The sequence below is a fragment of the Anolis sagrei genome, chromosome 5 (assembly GCF_037176765.1).
Source record: "Anolis sagrei isolate rAnoSag1 chromosome 5, rAnoSag1.mat, whole genome shotgun sequence".
In the NCBI taxonomy this organism is placed as follows: Eukaryota; Metazoa; Chordata; class Lepidosauria; order Squamata; family Dactyloidae; genus Anolis; species Anolis sagrei.
Genome location: NC_090025.1, coordinates 169,119,797 through 169,139,181, shown reverse-complemented (window position 1 = coordinate 169,139,181; position 19,385 = coordinate 169,119,797). Strand labels below are relative to the sequence as shown.

At 39.1% G+C, this 19,385-nt stretch overlaps 1 protein-coding gene across 2 annotated transcripts in view; it reads left to right on the top strand.

Annotated features, from left to right (window-relative positions):
• Positions 1–19,385, top strand: part of ABTB3 (ankyrin repeat and BTB domain containing 3) — a 299,555-nt gene that overhangs the window by 183,674 nt on the left and 96,496 nt on the right. For both annotated transcript variants that reach the window (XM_067469221.1, XM_067469220.1), the window contains exon 2: positions 18,361–18,510. In XM_067469221.1, the coding sequence (XP_067325322.1) occupies positions 18,361–18,510 (150 nt within the window). The remainder of the gene's footprint in view (positions 1–18,360; positions 18,511–19,385) is intronic.

Sequence of the window (19,385 nt, the reverse complement as noted above, 5' to 3'; positions counted from 1 at the left end):
CTGTTATTGTGCACCGGTTATGGAGATATCTAGGGGTGTGGGCATATTGAAATTTGCCAGCCTGAAATTAGATATGTTTCTTCCTCTGGGTGTATCTAGATGGTGCCAGTGAAACAACCAAATCATAAGAAGATATATTTCTTTATTTGCCCAACTATGATGGGATTTTTCTGAGCATTGCTAGGCTACCAGGCATAAAGAATGGTCGAGATTTATTTATTTTTCATTGACCTTTGCCAATCTAGATATCATTTACTTCTTTTGAGCTCAGCAGCCAAATATTAAAAGAAGATATATATATTTTCTCCTCTGCGTAGTCAAATTTATTTTTTCTTTATAGACCACATCTAGATTTGCATCATCCACCTTTGCCTCGGCCCCATTTTCAAACATTCATAGCATATTTGCAAAGGCAAATTTAGATCTTCTTCGGGGTCAGTCTGGTCATTTGCATGAATGGAAGTAAAGAGATAAAATGAATGAATACCATGATAATTTGTACCTTGGATCCAAACTTAAAATAGGTCTAGTGAAATCAGTGTGGCCTAACTTGGTTGAATCTTAAATCTGTCGTTTTAATTCTGTGTGATTCAGTAGACATACTGTAACTGTCTTAAGTGTGACTGACTTTAAATCCAATCCTATGTAATCTTCATTTAGAGCTAGATTAGATTTTTAAAAGGCATATCATAAAATCATAAAGTTGGAAGATACCACTAGGGCCATCCAGTTCAGCCCCTGGCACGCAATAAAATACACCACTAACATTTTCAATACAATGAAAACACTCCTGACAGATGGCCATCCAGCCTCTGCTTAAAAACCTGCAGAGAAGGAGACTCCATAGCTCTATAGACAGTAGGCAAAATAAATAAATAAATAAATTCATGGTTGGATTTTTTTGCTGTTACTCACTCATTTAAATGCTTGAGACTAGAGCAGTGCTTCTCAATCTGGGGGTCAGGACCCCTGGGGGGCGAGTCGTGAGGGGGGTTTCAGAGGGGTCACTGAAGACTATCAGAAAACACATATTTCTGATGGTCTTAGGAACCCCTTTGACAGAGAAGGCTGAAGAGCTCTCCGCCTGTCCTTTTCTTCCACTTTGGAAGCAGACAGTGAATCCTCCCACCAAAAGCCCTCCTCCTGCTCTCATTGCTCAGCCTCTCAGCTGGCCTCTCAGCCATGGGGAGGGCTGTTTCTGAGACTCCAAGTGGGGAGGAGAGAGCTGGTGCGCTCCACTCACGGTACCGTGCTGCGCATCCATGGGTGAGGGAGAGCATGCAGGGCTGGAGGGAGGCTTACACCAGCAAGTTCCTTCAAGGGAAGGGGGAAAGCACCCACGTGACAAGGGACTGAGAGTGGTCCAGCAGCATCAGGAGAAGGAGCAGAAGCAGCTTAGGTAATTTGTAATGCTATTTATTAAAAAAAAGTCACTTTCCTTTTGTTTTTTTAATGCTCCCATTAGAAAATGTAATACAACTCCCAAAATCACCCCCAAATCCCACCAGTATTCCCAGTTGGCCATGTTGGGTCTGTGTACCAAGTTTGGTCCAGATCCATCATTGTTTGAGTCCACAGTGCTCTCTGGATGTAGGTGAACTAACACTCCAAAACTCAAAGTCAGTGCCCACCAAACCCTTCCAGTATTTTCTCTTGGTCATGGGAGTTCTGTGTGCCAAGTTTGGTTCAATTCCAGTTCAGAATACTCTTTGATTGTAGGTGAACTATAAATCCCACCAACTACAACTCCCAAATGTCAAGGTCTATTTCCTCCAAACTCCACCAGTGTTCACATTTGGGCATATTGAGTATTCATGCCAAGTTTGATCCATATCCATTATTGTTTCTCCCCTAAATCGCTGTCAATTCCTCCCAAACCCCTCTAGTATTTTCTGTTGGTCATGGGAGTTCTGTGTGACAAGTTTGGTCCAGGTCTGTCATTCGTGGAAGTCTCAGTGGTCTGTGTAAATTAGAGCTGAAGCAGTTGAAGGTACTCTAAATGCCATCATCTGTTGTCCATATTCCCCCAAACATATTGTTTTGTGATTAATCACTATGCTTTAATTATGTTCAATTTGTAACAATGATAATATATCCTGCATATCAGATATCTACATTCCGATTCATAACAGTAGCAAAATTACAGTTATGAAGTAGCAATGAAAATAATGTTATGGTTGAGGATCACCACAACATAAGGAACTGTATTAAGGGGTTGCGGCATTAGAAGGGTTGAGAACTACTGGACTAGAGGGAGAGCATTTAATCCTTTCCCCCACCACTCTTTAATTGTGACAAAATTGCATCCCCAAAACTATCTGCTGCAAAACAGAAGTTGTTGTTGGCATCAGGAATACTATATTACTAGCAAAAGTGTGTGTGTATGTGTGTGTGTGTGTGATATTGGGATGGTGAGGAGGGAATAATTAATTTTCCTGTTGTGATAAAAATGCAACAATGCATTTTGAGTGTGGTTTAGTTTGGCCTCAGATTTTGAAAGTGTTGAGAGCTTACTTTACAACATATCCTTTATGCTAATGAGCATTGTGTTGCTATGTTCAACACATTTTTACAGGTGGTGCTTAAAATTCTACCTTTATCCCACACACTGCTTTATAAAAGTAAAGGTTAAAGTACTGGCTTGAGTGCACATTTGATTTACAAATAGCTCCCTTATGCTAGCCATTGTAATTGACTGCAGCCGACACTCATGTTTTTATTTCATCCCTTTTGCTTTCTAACATTCCCATATGGCACGCATAACCATGAGACAGAATCTAAAAACACTTTTCACAGACACATGTGCACACATTCTTAAAAGGGCTTCTGTTTTGCAAAATGTAAAATAGGAGAACTGGGGAGATGTAACAGTAGGAACAGAATAATACTATTTACCTGTTCACAGAGATTAATTGTGTAATTGTTGTTAATTGCTCTCAAGATGTATAGCAGTGTATTTCTGTGCTGAGCATTGTTAATGTTGCTTCCCTTATTGTAGTCGTACATCTTCCACTATGCGTTTTACTTTGTGGTGAGATATTTAATCCTCCTGCAATAAAATGAAAGCACCAATGTCCTTATCAAACATGAGCACTGTATCCATTCAAGTCAACAAACTATTAAACTGCAGCACTCTCACCAACATATCGCTATTTGCACATGATGTCTCAGAAACATCTTTGGCCAGTGTTACAGGCTGAGTTGAGCCTGGCATGGGATAGTACTGTGTGTAAATAAGCAACACATTGGAAGAGCAGCAATCTGTTGCAGAAGGAAATTGTGGCAATTTGACTCGCATATGAATGTGCGTCTGCTGCTGAGAAATATGCCAGGGAATGAGGAGAGGAGAAATGATATTCTGATGTTCTAAGATTGGAATGGAAGAGCCAAGGTATAATAGCCAGAGTGATGAGACAGAAGCAAAAATTTACATAGACCCAAGGCTGTGAGTGGGCACATATCACACAGCATATCAGCCCCATGCATATTCATCTCTATATATTAATGGCATACAGGTGATTGGCATGTAGACCTAAGTACAATTGCTAGTTCCAGTTGGGGTAGGATCAAATAATTTACTGCCAAAGGATAAATAAACACTTATTGAAATTTCATTGATTCAATGAAAGTAGCAATTGGATTTTGGCCATATTGTTGTTGTGTGCCTTCAAGTTACTAGTGTCTTACCGTAACACTAGGGCAATCATATCACTGCGTTTTCTTAAGATTTGTTCAAGGGATTTACTATTTACCTTCCTGTGAGGGTGAGAGAATCTGACCTGATCTGCCAGCAGGATTCAGTGACTGAGCAGATATTCAAACCCGGGACCAAAGTCATAGTCCAACACTCAAACCAGCACACCATGCTGGCTCCTGTTTTGACCATATGATTCACATTTACTCCCCTGTTTAAGAAATGCATCTATGAGAAGCAGCATTAAGAACACACTCCTTCCAACTGTCCTGATTTGCAGGGATGGTCCTCATCAATCCTGTGCCATCCCACTTTTTCAGATGATTTCAAAATGTCCCAGTTTTGCTCTCCTCTCTCCCATTTTCCTCTTTGTACTCAGCTTACTTCAGTGGTTGCAAACTGAGTTCAAATACAGCAATAATTTTCACTCAATTAACTCTGAAGTAGGGGAGAGGAGAAAAGGGGATGAAGTCTTGCTCTTCCCAGTCCACACAGGCAAAAGCAACCTGTACCCCATTGAAGCTTGTGTGTCCTTTTAAAATAATTTTTGCCACCCTGACCATATCCTGATGTTGTTTGACTACATGTATCCCAATTGTCAGCTGTGAAATGTTATACATCCAGGTTCCCCAAACTACGGCCTATGGGCTGGATCCGGCCCCCCAAAGGCTTTTCTCCAGCCCGCAGGGGTGCCCGCTGCCTCCCTGGGCCCAGCCTGCTCTTCTCCTGCCATATCTTCTCTATACTGGCAAATGGCATATCTTCTCTATACTGGCAAATGATTTTTCTGAAACTAGCAAGCAAAGCTGAAGATTCATATGACTGTTTTTATCATGGATGTTTCCCAGGCAAGAATTCCCAACCATCTGAAGCATTAATAACAATGATTGAAACCTCTCTTTTTTAGGGAATGAATGGGAAGGCAATGATTTTTTTTCTTTTTGCTTCCAAAATGTTCAGAAGGTGAAGGCAGTATTTCTCTGGCTTTTACATTTATCCCCACTATTTTTTTAATCTTTAGTTTATCACACTTAAATATGCTTGCTGTTTACTATGCATATCAAGAGAAAATGCTGTTTTGCTGTCTTCTTATCCACCAGTTTCACAATCTGTTTTTTCTGTGCCAGCATTCCAGTTATGTGCCTTTATAACACTACCACAAATGTAATTGCATTCATCTATGAAAAACCTTCACACAGCATATTTCCCAGGATTTGGGAGATAACTCAGCAAGCCATTTAAACTTGCTTTTCTCCTTCAGTCTCCTCACATTACCAAAAATTAATCATCTTTCCCCCTCTGCATAATACAGCCTTGGCATTTTTATCCTTTTCTTGAAAATATTTTCATATTGTCATTCATTTGAAGTGCATACTTACATAATCATAATCAGCTAGGAATCTAGAAAGAAATGTGAGCTGTTTCAACAGGAACCCAAAGGCTATCAACACTGCTAATGTCCCCAGCCATGCAAAGCAGCAGCAGCAACAAACACAACTCTTTTTTTTTTTTTTGGGTCAGGCTAAACCAGAAAATGTGAAAATTGCAAAATTGCTGCTGTCAATGGACTGCAACTCCCACCAGTCCTACTCATCAAACATGCTATTTCCCTACACACAGAGAGATTCTCCTGTCTTCAGAAGTTAAGTAGTGTTTAGTTAATACTTGTTTGGGAGTGAATCAGATAATATCAGAGAAGTCCAAGTAGAGCTAGGAATGAGAAAGCCATTGCCACACAGATTGAACAGTACAGTAAGATACACAGCCCTTACTTGCGAAACCTATATCCACAATTTCAATTAAACGTGGGAACATGGTCTTGCTAGGAACTAGCTTGGACCTCCAGGCAATTCTCTGGTATGACTCCTCCAGAAGTTACCAAAGAATTGTATTGGAGGTCCTACCAAACGTCTAGAAATGATACCTTTCTAGGAATTTCTTATATCTTCCAACACAACACTAAGGCATGCTGCGACTGGAAGTGAAGCAATTTAATGGCGGTAGGTCATATGCACAGTTTCACATAATTGCGGTCTGGTTGAGAGCATAACCTGGCACTCTCCTACTTTGAAATAATATCTAATAATATTTATGCATTGGCAGAAACAGGCACATATCAGTGCTGCGATGTTGGACTGCGATCTTTTAGTTTTCTTCTGGTGGAGATTACGCCTTTTTTCACCTGTTACCACATCTACTGTTGCTTCATGGGCAGTGGGTTCATAAACTTCGGTCACAGATTAGGGATGTAAAAATGTTGAAAATTACAACCTTCATCAAGCTTTCTCTAGCAATCTGTCTCTGGTCATGATGTTTCCTGTTTCCTGTATGTATGTTCTGGTGTGCAGCTTCCTTTACTCTATGGTTTCTGAGAAGTTATAAAAGGGGCTGCAGAGCACATTCTCTCTTTCTCTCTCTCTCCTTTTGAGTATGTGACCTGTTGATAGCTGTTTTGTTACAAGAGAGATGTCCTGGCTAGCTGGCACAGGGAGCCATCTCAAAGATATTTGAAAATGGTCTAATAAGTTTTTGTACCTGTGTGTGCTGATCACATGAAAGTTGTGAGTAAACCAAATATGTTCTTTTCTTCAAAGTCTACTTCATTGTTGTCTCTTGAGTTCATGATCTGAAACAAGTTGGTTTTTTTTGGAAGAGTACGTTTTTTGGACACTGAAAAAACACTTCTAAAGCTCCGCTGTTTTTATGCACTGTCAAATCTCAGTTTTCTTGATAGATCGGAGATTGCTGGTTATTCAGTCTTAACAACTGCAACAATTGCCTAGCATAATCATATTTGATTGTATACTACAAGAGGAGATTCTGCTCTAAAGAGTTTTTTTGGCTGTTCTCTAAAAGGTTATGTTCTCTAATTAAAATTATATTTACACATTTTCCCATACTCCAAGGGGAACGTATCCCATTCCTTTGAGACAATTCACTGGGGGGAGGGGGGACACATTTTTTTTCTCATTTAGTGTTGTTATATCCCAATAGAAAGAAAAAGTTATGGACACTTTTATTCTTGTTTATGGGAATAAAATTAAGATTTACATCCTTCTCCTAGATTGCTTGAATTTCATCATTTTGGTAGCTTAGGTTTGAACGTTTTGTTTATGAGAATGGTCTGGATAACTATTAGGGCCATAGCTCTAAACAAAATTAAGAGTTCGGTTCCCTAAATGTCTATGTTTCCAATTCTCCATCTAGTGGCTGTGAGAAATGGGAGTGCTGGCAGGAGAGAGAGACAAAGACAGGCGGATTTTGTGAACAGCAGTGGGCAGGCCAGGTTCTTCACAGGGCAGGACCCCATAGCCAAATCAGTAAAATAAGGGTACCACCTGTTCTACTGGTCTGGGTTACAGATATGACTTCTTAGAGTTTGAAGTAGTTGGAAATGAAAGCATGCTGTTCCCAGAACAAAAAGAGCACGCCAGGAAACATAAGTGGTCACTGAGCTATGTCAGCATCAAAGGCAGAAACTTATGGATAGAGGGAAAGAAGATCTACAGATAAGAGGTTGTATATTAGAAAGGAGGCTCAAGTACAGGACCTTTCCATTAAGTTCCTCTGAAATTCTCCCAAAGAAGACAGTAGTTCTGTAAGGTAAAAATAGCATGCTGGTGTCAGAGCCCTCAGATATGCATTTTGTGCACCTCTAAAAATAACTTCAATGACAGTCTCTTCTGCCAGTGGTCCTTATAAAAAAAAGGATGAAAATAACCATGGGAAACAATTACCAGTACACAGAAGTTTGAAAACTAAAACAGAAAGATGTCTATGGTATCAAAACTATAAATTCCAGGTTCAATAATCACTGGTTAGTCATAGAATCATGGAGATGGAAGAGACCACAGGGCCTTCAGTTCCAACTGCCTGCCATGCAGAAATCTTCAGCAAATGACCATCCTGTCTCTGTTTCAAAATTTCCAGAGAAGGAGACTACACCACACTGATTCCACTGTGGAACAGCTCTTACCATAAGAAAGTTAGTAATTCCTAATGTTTAGACAGACTCCCCTTTTCTGCAGTTTGAATCCACTGCGCTCTCTCAGTCTCTGAAATAACAGAAAACAAACTTGCTCCATCTTCCATATACCATAGCTGTCATGTTCCCTCTTAACCTTCCTTCTCCAAGCAAAATATACCCAGCTACCTAAACCACTTCTCATATAGCATAGTTTCCAGTTGTTTTAACCATTTTGGTCATCATACTCCAGATGCATTCCAGTTTGTAAATAATCCATCTTGAAAAATGGTGCCCAGAACTGGACACTATTTCAGGTGAAGTCTGACTAAAGCGGAATAGAGCGGTACTGCTAGTTCCCTTGATCTAGATGCCATACTCCTATTAATGTAGTTCAAAATTGCATTGGCTTTCTTACTTGTGCTCAGCTTGTGGCCTACTAAGACTCCTAGATCCTTTCACATGTTCTGTTACCAAACCAGATAATACCCATGCTATATCTATGTTTTTCTTTTCTTTTTTTCTGCCTAAATGTAGTAACTTGTATCTCCCTATTACTATTGATTTTGTTAATCTTAGCCCAACTCTCCAATCTCTTAAGGTCATTTTGAATTCTCATCCTCTCCTATGGGGTATTTACCTTTTTGAAGATACAGATATTTGTTCTAAAGTCAATTTTGACTTCTCTTAATTATTATTGACAGTTGTTCTGCAATTACTTCTGCCATTTTTTTCTGCCATATACTTGGATGTAATTAATCTAGCCCTGAAGCCTTGAATTCATTCATTTAGACTAACCAGGAATTGCTGTGTTGCTTCTTTACTTGTTCTGTGCTACATTTCTCCTACTTTATCATCTTCTCCATTTCCCCCGAAATGAAACAAATTATCCCCAGAATGGAGCAGCACTATTTTCTTTTTTTGGAGACCAAGATAAAGAAGTAATGCAATATTAACAACATTGAGTTGGTCTTGAAGACATTGCAGCAGGTTGTTTAAAAGTCAAGGCCATATTTGAAAATCAAATGGATAAATTGTGTCATAAGCACAAATATCAGAAGGACAATTGATGTAGTTGTGGTCATTACAGTGTCTTATCTCCTTGAATCCAGGGAGCGGGGCAAGCTCCTGTCTGTCAGCTCCAGCTTCTCATTCATGGACATGAGAGAAGTCTCCCACAGGATGGTAAAACATCCTCTGTGCATTGTCTTTGCTGATGGCCAATTCTCTCACACCAGAAGTGACTTGCAGTTTCTCAAGTTGCTCCTGACATGGAAAAATATATATCTTGAAATGGATACTTGTGCTCAGAGTATGTTACTCTTTACGTCGAGATATTGTACTACAATGTATTTTACACCTCTGCTTCTGCTGCAGTTCTTTAGAAATAGGTACAGGGATTAAGTTCAAATAGAGAACTTTCCCTTTTTAATGCTAAAGAAGGGCCAAAAAATGAAGGGGAAAAGGAGAAGGATTTGAATGAGAGGACATACTTCTTTTTAAAATTGTTATTATGCACTGTCTTTTATGTTTAATTGCACTTAATGTTTTTGCTTTATCAATGTATGTATTTTTACGGCATCAAATTGTGCTAACTGTGTATACTGCCCTGAGTCGCCTTCAGGCTGATATGGGCGGGATAGAAATAATGTAAATAAATAAATAAATAAGGAACAATGCAAATGCACAGTAGAGTTCTGATGTTTCCACAGTATTATTGTTAGCGGTGATGCAAGAATGGATTTTAATGTGTCATGCTAATGAACAATTTATCACCTACTAATTAGTGTTTAGATAAAATGGCAACATGTTTCTTTCTTTGGGCAGAATTCAAAATAAGAGGAGGTTGATTGATGTACTTGCTAGTTTATTAATCACAGATATGCCTGCCTTTGTAGAATCCTTTATACTGTGCAGGATTTCAAAGGTTTGCCAATCAAACGCATTCCTGGAGTTTCAGTGAATCTTTAAGCTTATTAGAAAGGAATACCAGTATAACACGTGTCTGTAAAAAGAATTTTCTGTTTGTGGTGGGTGAAATCATTCCCATTGTTGGGTGGATCTTAAGGCATAAATGGTAGAAAGGCTGAAGTTTTATTTTGCTCATGTTGATGAGCTAGCATTACTTTTTCATGGACAGGATGATGCCGTTCATATGTTGGCTTTACGACTTGGTGATCCTGCATAGATCCATGCTGCTTGTATATTCCTGCAAGAAGAAAAGGCAATATATTGTTGCAAGTCTTCTTACTACTAGATTTCTCTTTTAAACAAATAATGACATTGTTTTCAAAATATAAAGGTCGGTAGTTCATGGATGTCATTCCATTACTGTTCCAAGTGAAGCTTAGTCATTTCTTAATGTATTATGTTTTTGTTTTACTGTCACCACTGCTTTTTGATTCTCATAATCATTGGTTGCTAAACAGGAAATCATCCACCACAGTTTTTGTGCCTCCAGATTAGTGTTTTTTTTAATGATAAAATAACAGGTCTAACAAAGTTGTTCCATTATGTCTAAAAAGCATTATCCAATACAATTGTTCCCTGTAACAATATATATATTCAGTCAACCTGGACTGAACAAGGACATGAATGCATTCTTTGATTCGTACATAGTCCTTGTGTAAATATACCCCTGTTGATGTTTAAAATTGACTTAAAAGTGAATCAGACTGGGTTGAATATTTGCATTCTTCCCTCCTCCTCTTCTTTTTATCTAGTCCATTTTCCTTCTCCCATTTCCCACTCCCCATAATTAACCATTGTTTCCCTTCTGTTTGCATGGATTTAGCAACGGTTCTCTCAGAAATTGGACTGTGAAAATAGGGTTTGAAGCCAATTTCAAGCAAATTGTGTTGAACATGGCTGGAGATGGACAAACCTGTCAGTTTCCACTGTTCCCATTTTCAATTTATGTTTATCCTCGAGTTTATTTTTGTTGAATTTATGAAGAAATTTGCTAATTTTTGTAAATCACACAGTATTATCAACCACATATTGTGGTCAAATGACATCAATACAACTATCTAACGGTCTTTCCACACAGCCATATAACCCAGAATATCAATACAGATGATCCACCATACCTTCTTTGAACTCGGTTATCTGAGCCCACACTACCATATAGCCCAGTTCAAAGCACAACTGTGTGGAAGGGTCCTTAGTTTGCAGAGAAATTTCTTAGTACCTAGCCATTCCGCCATCAGAAAAAATGTGGCAAGAGTATTGAATGTTGTGAAATAAACAGAAATTGAAACAAAGGTGAGACATGACTCCAGAGGGTGAGGAAGAAGGATGAGAATGCATATTCTCCCACTTTACAAAATAACATTGTTATAGGGGTTTGTTAAATCTTTGACAGAACATCTACCTGGGTCTTGATGCCTAACATAACCATCTCTTTATAATTCAACAATATATATTGATATTTGAATAAGTCTAGACATCATTACAATCTTAATTTGCACTTTTTCAAGACATTCTTAGTTTCTTCTTAGTTATTGTGTCTTGTTAACATAGCCACTCCAGGCGCCAGAGTACTTCTGGTGCTTCCTCATTAGCTGTCCCTTTGAACACATCTGTCATATTCTGCTGCTGCAAATTTATCTGCATCTCACAGTTATTGAGATGTCAAGAAGAGAACACAGGGCCTATTATGTGTTATCTCAGTGCCTTGCGGAGGGAAGAGAAATAATGTTGGCCATTACTTCAAGTGTTTCAGCATGAAAGAAAATTGTGGTTGTGATAGCAAAGTTGTATTGCTAGATATTTTTTCCTAGTAACAATAAACTATGTTGGTTCCTTTTTTTACACAATGCAAGAAAAACTTCAGGGGAAACTACAAATCCCAGAATTCACAGCTCTAACCTAGCTTGATGGGGTATTTTGGGACTTGGATGAATTAATTTTATCCAGCTCTAATTCAAAGTAACCTCTGAATGCATTCTGGTAGATGTTTAGAACATACACTGTCCTTTTCTTGGTGATATAACCTGAACATTTTTTCCTTGATTCTTGGTCACATTGTTCTGTATAGATATCCCTAATCTCTATGCTCTAAGGAGAAGGACATGCTTCTCCTTGTCTATATCATTGCTAGACAAGTTGGTTTGTGGAAGACAGTCTCCATTGCTGCATATTTTAGAGTTTTATTCCCATGGATACCATATATGTGCCCAACACAGGATGATTTCAAATGCCAGTCAAAAATTTGTTTCCCCAGGTACTTCAAGCAACTGCAGCGTAACGGGATATTTAACCCCTTTCTTATTTTGTCCTTCTGTTGCTATTTTATTGTATTTTCTAAGTTTTTAATATTGTAAACTGTTTTGCAGTTTTTAAAAAGCTATGTAAATATTCTCTTGAATAAATAAAGGAAATTTATCTTCAATTCCACCTGATGTGGTAGAAGACATGTCCACTGTCCACCACCAATGTGCTTGGTTTTTAAGAGTTCTTCTTCTCTAAGGAGAAGATTAGCTAGGTAGGGGCCCTTTCATGCAGCTCTATATCCCAGAATATCAAAGCAGAAAATCCCATAATATCTGCTTTGAACTGGGTTATCTGTATCCAAACTCAGATAATGTGGGATGTTCTGCCTTGATATTTTGGAATATAGGGCTGTGTGGAAGGGCCCTATGCTACCCGAGATGATGATCATATAGTTGGACCACAAGGCGACCATTCTGTTGTTTATATGCTATTCCTTGGGGTTCTTCCTGGATATTGCCTTAGCTTCCATGTTATGGAAACCGTCTTCAGTTAGCACATCAGTAAAAGACTATAAACTAAGTTCAGGTATGCATAATTCCAAAGTGTTTCCAGATTCTAAATCAAGGATGCATTTGGGGATGGTGCCTTTTTTGGACTACAACTCTTCCAAGGCTTCATCTGTGAGAGTTGCAATCCGAAAAAAGTATTTGCTATTGCCCATGTGTGTAAGTGCTGAGTGGAAGGAATGAAGTTGACAGGCATAAGGCAAGCATATGAAGAACCATCGGTACTGCGTAATGGGGCAGCAGAAAGAAAGGGCGTTTATTTGCATAATCTTCCACTGACACATGAGAAAAGATTTGGCAGTGGTAGTTTATAGAGATGTTGCACAGGAGTCTGATTCAGAATGACAGGTGAATAGCACGGCACTAATAGCTAAGAAAACAGACAGCATCTCTTGCACATTCAGACTTTGCAAGTCTAGAACATCTACCTACGTGACAGATTAAACAGTGTGGTTGAAGCAGAAAAAATATACAACTCATTAAGGCTGTATTGAAATAGGAGAGACCTTGAACTCAGACGGGAAATAGGCAGCCAGCATTTATTTAAAGTTGCTAGTTTTTCCATTCTAAGTGGTCTCCTTCAAAGATAATGTTTTCTAAAGAGATTTAATCCCAAAGTCATTGACAGATGTGGGTTCACATTCTGAATCTTTTGTGAATGTACATGCGTATTGATTGTTTTGTTCAAGGTCATGCCAAGACAATGTACAGCCAGAGGCAGTGGTATGCAGTGTTCCCTACATTGTACCCAAGCTATTTTGGCACATAAAGCAGAAAATATCCCAAACACCTCTTGACATCACAAGAAGTAGAAATAATAATAGGGAAGTACTGAGTACCAGTTTAGTGACCTTTCATCCATGGGGCAGCTCCCTCACTCCACCTAGGGCTGTGTTTGCTATTGCTCTCAGATTTAAAATGTTTGTGCATGTTGGAGAGTTGTGTATTAAATGGAAGAATTGATTCAGGTGGGATCTACTCAGCCCTATATCTCAGGACTGATCTCAGGTTATCTGTTTTGAACTGGATTATATGGGTTTCTACTGCCATATAATAATATCAGGGATAATCTGATAATCTGACAGATAATCTGGGATTTATTTATTTATTTATTTATTGGGTTGTTGTAGGTTTTTTCAGGCTATATGGCCATGGTCTAGAGGCATTCTCTTCTGACATTTCGCCTGTATCTATGGCAAGCATCCTCAGAGGTAGTGAGGTCTGTTGGAACTAGGAAAAAGGGTTTATATATCTGTGGAATGACCAGGGTGAGACAAAGGACTCTTGTCTGCTGGAGCTAGGTATGAATGTTTCAACTGACCACCTTGATTAGCATACAATGGCCTGACTGTGCCTGGGGCAAACTTTTATTGAGAGGTGATTAGATGTCCCTGCCTGCTCCCTCTCTGTTGTTGTGCTGTTGCAATTTTAGAGTTTTTCAATACTGGTAGCCAGATTTTGTTCATTTTCATGGTTTTCTCCTTTCTGTTGAAATTGTCCACATGCTTGTGTATTTCAATGGCTTCTCTGTGTAGTCTGACATGGCGGTTGTGAGAGTGGTCCAGCATTTCTGTTTTCTCAAATAAAATGCTGTGTCCAGGTTGGTTCATCAGGTGCTCTGCTATGGCTGATTTCTCTGGTTGAAGTAGTCTGCAGTGCCTTTCATGTTCCTTGATTCGTGTTTGGCACTGTGTTTGGTGGTCCCTATGTACTACTTTAACCAGAGAAATCAACCATAGCAGAGCACCTGATGAACCAACCTGGACACAGCATTTTATTTGAGAACACAGAAATGCTGGACCACTCTCACAACCACCATATATAAACCCTTTTGCGTAGTTTCAACAGACCTCACTACCTCTGAGGATGCTTGCCATAGATGCAGGCGAAACGTCAGGAGAGAATGCCTCTAGACCATGGCCATATAGCCCAAAAAAACCTACAACAACCCAGTGATTCCGGCCATGAAAGCCTTTGACAATATTTATTTATTGTGTCAGAAGCGAATAAAGGGCACCATTGTAATGTAATTAAAAATACAAACACAGTTTAAAAGCTCGACATTATACTAAATGTCCTTTGACTAGTAGCAGACCACTTAGAGTGCTTCTGGTGTTGCTATAAGAAGGTCCTCGATTGTGCATGTGGCAGGGCTCAGATAGCATTGTAGTAGGTGGTCTGTGCTTTGCTCTTCTCCACACTTGCATGCTGTGGACTTGCAGCATCTGGGATCAGATTCTGGGATATATGGCAGTATAAAAGGGGCCTCATAGAATCCATTCCTCTCTCCTTTCCTTTCTGGATAGTTGCTTCCCCTACCCTACCCCCGGCAATTAACTACCTCCACAAAATTATATACCTTACTAGCCCTTATTGTTTGTGGTTACTACTCATCCTTTTTGGTTCCTCCTAAATCTTTTGGCTTTGTGCAGATTTGAGAAGGATGGGCTCTTCTTAATCAGGTATTTGCAAGATAGCTGCATACAATTCCAGAACTTAGGGTTCTGTTCAGATGCAGAGGCTTTCATAATCATCATATTTAGTATATTTATTTATACCTCACTTTATCTTCCCCGAAGGGGACTCAAAGCGGCTTAACATAAAAATGTTATTACAGCATTTAAAATATACAAATATTAAAACAGAATTAAATATTAACAGTATTAAAAGATTCACAGTTAAAACCATTCAAACATATTTGATACATATTCAAAGCTAAAGCTGCAGCACCCTCTGAGTTGATCTTAAACACCTTCAACTTTAAAGGCCTGCCTGAATAGGAAATTTATAGCCTGTTGCTGGAAGGACAGCAGGGAGGGGGCCATTTTGACTTCCCTGGTTCCAGAGTTGTGGGGCAGCCGCAGAGAAGGGCCTCTCTCCCATTCCCACCAACCGAGCTTGATATGGAGGTGGGACCGAGAGAAGGGCCTCTCCTGAAGATTTCAGGGCCTGGGCAGGCTCGTACAAGGGGATGTTGTCAGTCAAATAGTCTGGACCTGAATTGTCTAATGTTTCAAAGGTCATAACCATCACTTTGAATTGTGCCTGATAACAGACTGGCGGTTGTTTTGTGCCTGCAGTCCATTTCTGACTTAGTGTGAAAGGAGTTTGCTTTTGCCATCCTATGAGGCTGAGAAATGAGGCTGAGACTTGTCAAGATCATCCCTTGGGTTTCCATGTCTGAGCAAGCATTCCTACCCTGGTCTTCATAGTCATAGCCCAGTGCTCAAACCATTACATTACTCTGAGTCACTGATACATTTCACTTGATGCATTTTGATGATAATGTTTGATGGTGAACACTATATATGGAACAAGAAAATAGGTGGTAATCTATATTTAAGCTTGTTTCAAATAACTCATCATCCTTCATAGTTGTGTATATCTAGTTACATACTTTAATGTCATGTTTTTATACAGTAATTATTGTTGTGCTCTTTTTTGCAATGCAAATTTACACTTAGCGACACTTTTCCTTTCTGTTCCTACTAATTAGCTGCAAGTTTAGGTTTCCAGAGTGGTAATTCTTGTTTGCTGCAGCAGAAACCACAAACAGCCTTGTGCATCTTAAATGCTAAACAATTTATTACAACATAACGATTTGAGGTCCAGAGTTTGTGCACTGTCGTCCATAATATAGGAATATGTTAATCTTTTAAGGCTATCCCTGGGCTAGATGGCCATATTAAATCACACATCCTAAACCACTAGGGGCCACACAGACATTTATTTTACCGTTGTTACAGTGGTTACTGAAATGCAACAATAATCACGGCTGTAGTTGCCATTAAATTTGGCTATAGTTTTAGTGGTTCAAAAGGGTGAAACAGGTTGCTGTGATATTACATTGCAACAAAGGGGCCCTGCAAAATTTCAGGGCATGGTTAGCCATAGCATTGGGGTATTGGGTCCTCAACTCACTCATGTGTTATGAAATCCTTTTTGAACTATAATTTGCTGTAATGGATCCTTCTTTCACTTTAAAAATGACACAACAGTCAGATGGCAAAGGCTTTGTTAGTGCCATGAACAGTTGGTGGTGGACATGTCTTACCATATCTTTCAATGGTTCTCTGGAAAGCACAAGCATTCTGAGTCTGATGTGCAGGGAGTATTTGCTGACAGAGAAAAAAAAACGCTGTTAAGAATGTTTGCTAAATGCAAAACATTTTGGAAACTTAATATTTATGGCCTAGGGAAAATGAAGTATTTCTTCTTTGATCAAAAATAAGCTTGGGTTATAAGTGTATCTGTGAAAGGGGTGGGATGGGAGATTCTTTGCTGAATTTGCTTCTGGTTGTATATTTTTCATTTCATTTTCTTTTTTTGTAGGTTATGAATGCTTGGGGCAGAATATTGAATGATTGGTTTTGATCTTTTTTTAATTCACTGACTCATGAATTAAATTCACTTAATTCACTTCACTTAAACAGAGGCTGGATAGCAATCTGTTGTGGAGTGCTTTGATTGTGTGTTCCTCCATAACAGGGAGTTGGATTGGATGGCCCTTGAAGCCTCTTCATCTCCATATCTCTATGATTCTATGAACTAGAATGATATCCTACCTTGTAATAAAGGCGTTCACAGTGAAGCAGTCCAGTTTAACAATCCATTTCATGTATGTTTTCTTTAAGATATGTAGGGAAGTCACTAGAAGGTGTGCATTTTGTAATTTGACCATAGAAACAAACTCATTTATGTATAGATATCAAATTCTTGTAAACACATACAAGAAAAATAATGCAAGAAACTGAACATCAATCAAGTTTTGACAATATTCTATACACATCCAGAAAGACCCAGGTAACATATGGCAAAATGGGCATAGAAAACCATTTGCCATTTGCTGTGATAGCTATGTAGGGGGTATTAGTCTTAAAGAACCCTTTGTAGTCACAATAGGTATTTACTGTGAATTGATTTGTTCTCTGACTCACTGTATAAGCCAACTCTTATGAACTGTGAAACATATGGCCTGCCACGTGTTTTAGTCTGCAACTCCTACTCCTAACAACAACAACAACAACAACAACAACAACAACAACAACAACGGCAACTTTATTTGTAGCCCGCCACCATCTCCCCAAAGGGACTCAGGGCGACTAACATGAGGCCAAGCCCGAGCAATTACAATAAGGCAAAATAAAATAAAATACATACAAAAACAGATGATGACATCAAGTAAAAATGCTAAACAATAACATGATAATACAATAAAATAGTGACAATAACATAATAAAACAGAGTATAAAACGGTACAAGGATTAACAAGGGCGAGCTGGGCCAAATGCAAAAAGTAAAAATTGTAAAACCCATGGGTGAGATAGGTAGATAAAGTTCTGTGTCTAGTGAGAGACTTGGGTGAGATTAACAATGAGGTTAATCTCCCCCGAGGGAAGTGATAAAGTATATCAGAAAAACAAATTGACACTAGGATGGGACCTGGCATGGGAATTAATTATTCATTCTTCAAAAGCACACCGGAAAAGCCCAGTTTTAAAACGTTTAAAGGCTTTACCATTTTATGTTGTCATCTGTTTTTGTATGTATTTTATTTTATTTTGCCTTATTGTAATTTCTCAGGCTTGGCCCCATGTTAGCCGCCCTGAGTCCCTTTGGGGAGATGGTGGGTGCTTGCCTAATCTCCCTTGGGAGCAAGTTCCAGAGTTGAGGGGCCACCACAGAGAATGCCCTCTCCCTCGGTTACTATTCCTGACCATTAGCCATGCTTGCTTACACAGGTGGAAGCTTTAGGTTAAAACTTCTGGAGATCTAAAGGTGCCTTTGTCCAAACCTAGAAAGGTCTTTTACCCAGCAAAATGTGTAGAAGGGTGGAGGTGGGGGGAGAGATTCTTTGAAAGCTGTCACGCTTGGATTTTAAAATTGTACCTTTCTCTTTCCTCTTTCTCTTTTCACTGTAGGTGTTCCTTGTCTGCCAGAAAGTCTGAATCTTCACAAAGAGCAGCAAAGGTCAAATAAACCCGGGGAAGTCCAGATGTTTAGCCAGTCTGAACTACGAACCATTGAACAATCTTTGCTTGCAACCCGCGTAGGAAGCATTGCAGAACTCAGTAAGTACTCCAGATAATTTCTAACCTTTCCCTCCCATACTTTTTTGAGCAATTGCGGTTTAGTTTATGCTGAAAAAATTCCATGGGGTTGTAGAAGGAGCCTGCTGTGACAGAAAGATGTAGAGTAGCTCTTTACCCTGCTAGTGGAGTGGTTTGTAAGACAATTTTGAATAAGAGTTAACCATTTTGCAGCATAGAAAGGACAAAATCAAGGAGGCAGGCAAACAACATAGATTTGTTAGAATACTAGGGGATAAGGTGATTCTAGCAGACATGCTTTTTGAATTCTTTTGATGCCATCATTGCTGGTATTTGTGTATAAGTGGTTTGGCATGGGGAAGCTGTACAACGGAAAATTCTGTGTGTCCTGTTCTAAAATCCCCTCTAACAGAATCTCTTCATTTAAAAAGAATCCAAATGCATTTCTTAATGCATTAATCTCCCTTTTGTACTTCTTCATACATGATGCCCTTTAAATTAAACACCTGTCAGACATTTTCACCAAGTACTTCTTCCACTTGAGCACTAGCTGTCACTCCTGCTTCATTACCTGCAGTTTCTCATTAAACCATAGTAATACCTGGCCTTTGCAAGATGGAAAGGGCACTAAAAGCTAGTATATCATTTGTCCTTGAGTTCCCTGTACTAGGACTATGGCTGAACAACAGGCAGAGTCAATATAACACTCCTCTAGAAACACTCTCTAAATCACTGCTTCTTAAACTCTAGGTCCCGACCACATATGGGGTCCTTCAGCTCAATGTTGGGGTCATGAAAAAATTGGCAACAGTAGAAAGTTTCTGAACACCACCCATTTACACAAATATGTTAAAAAACCAACATGCAATGTTTACTGTGGGCTCTGTAGAAAATGC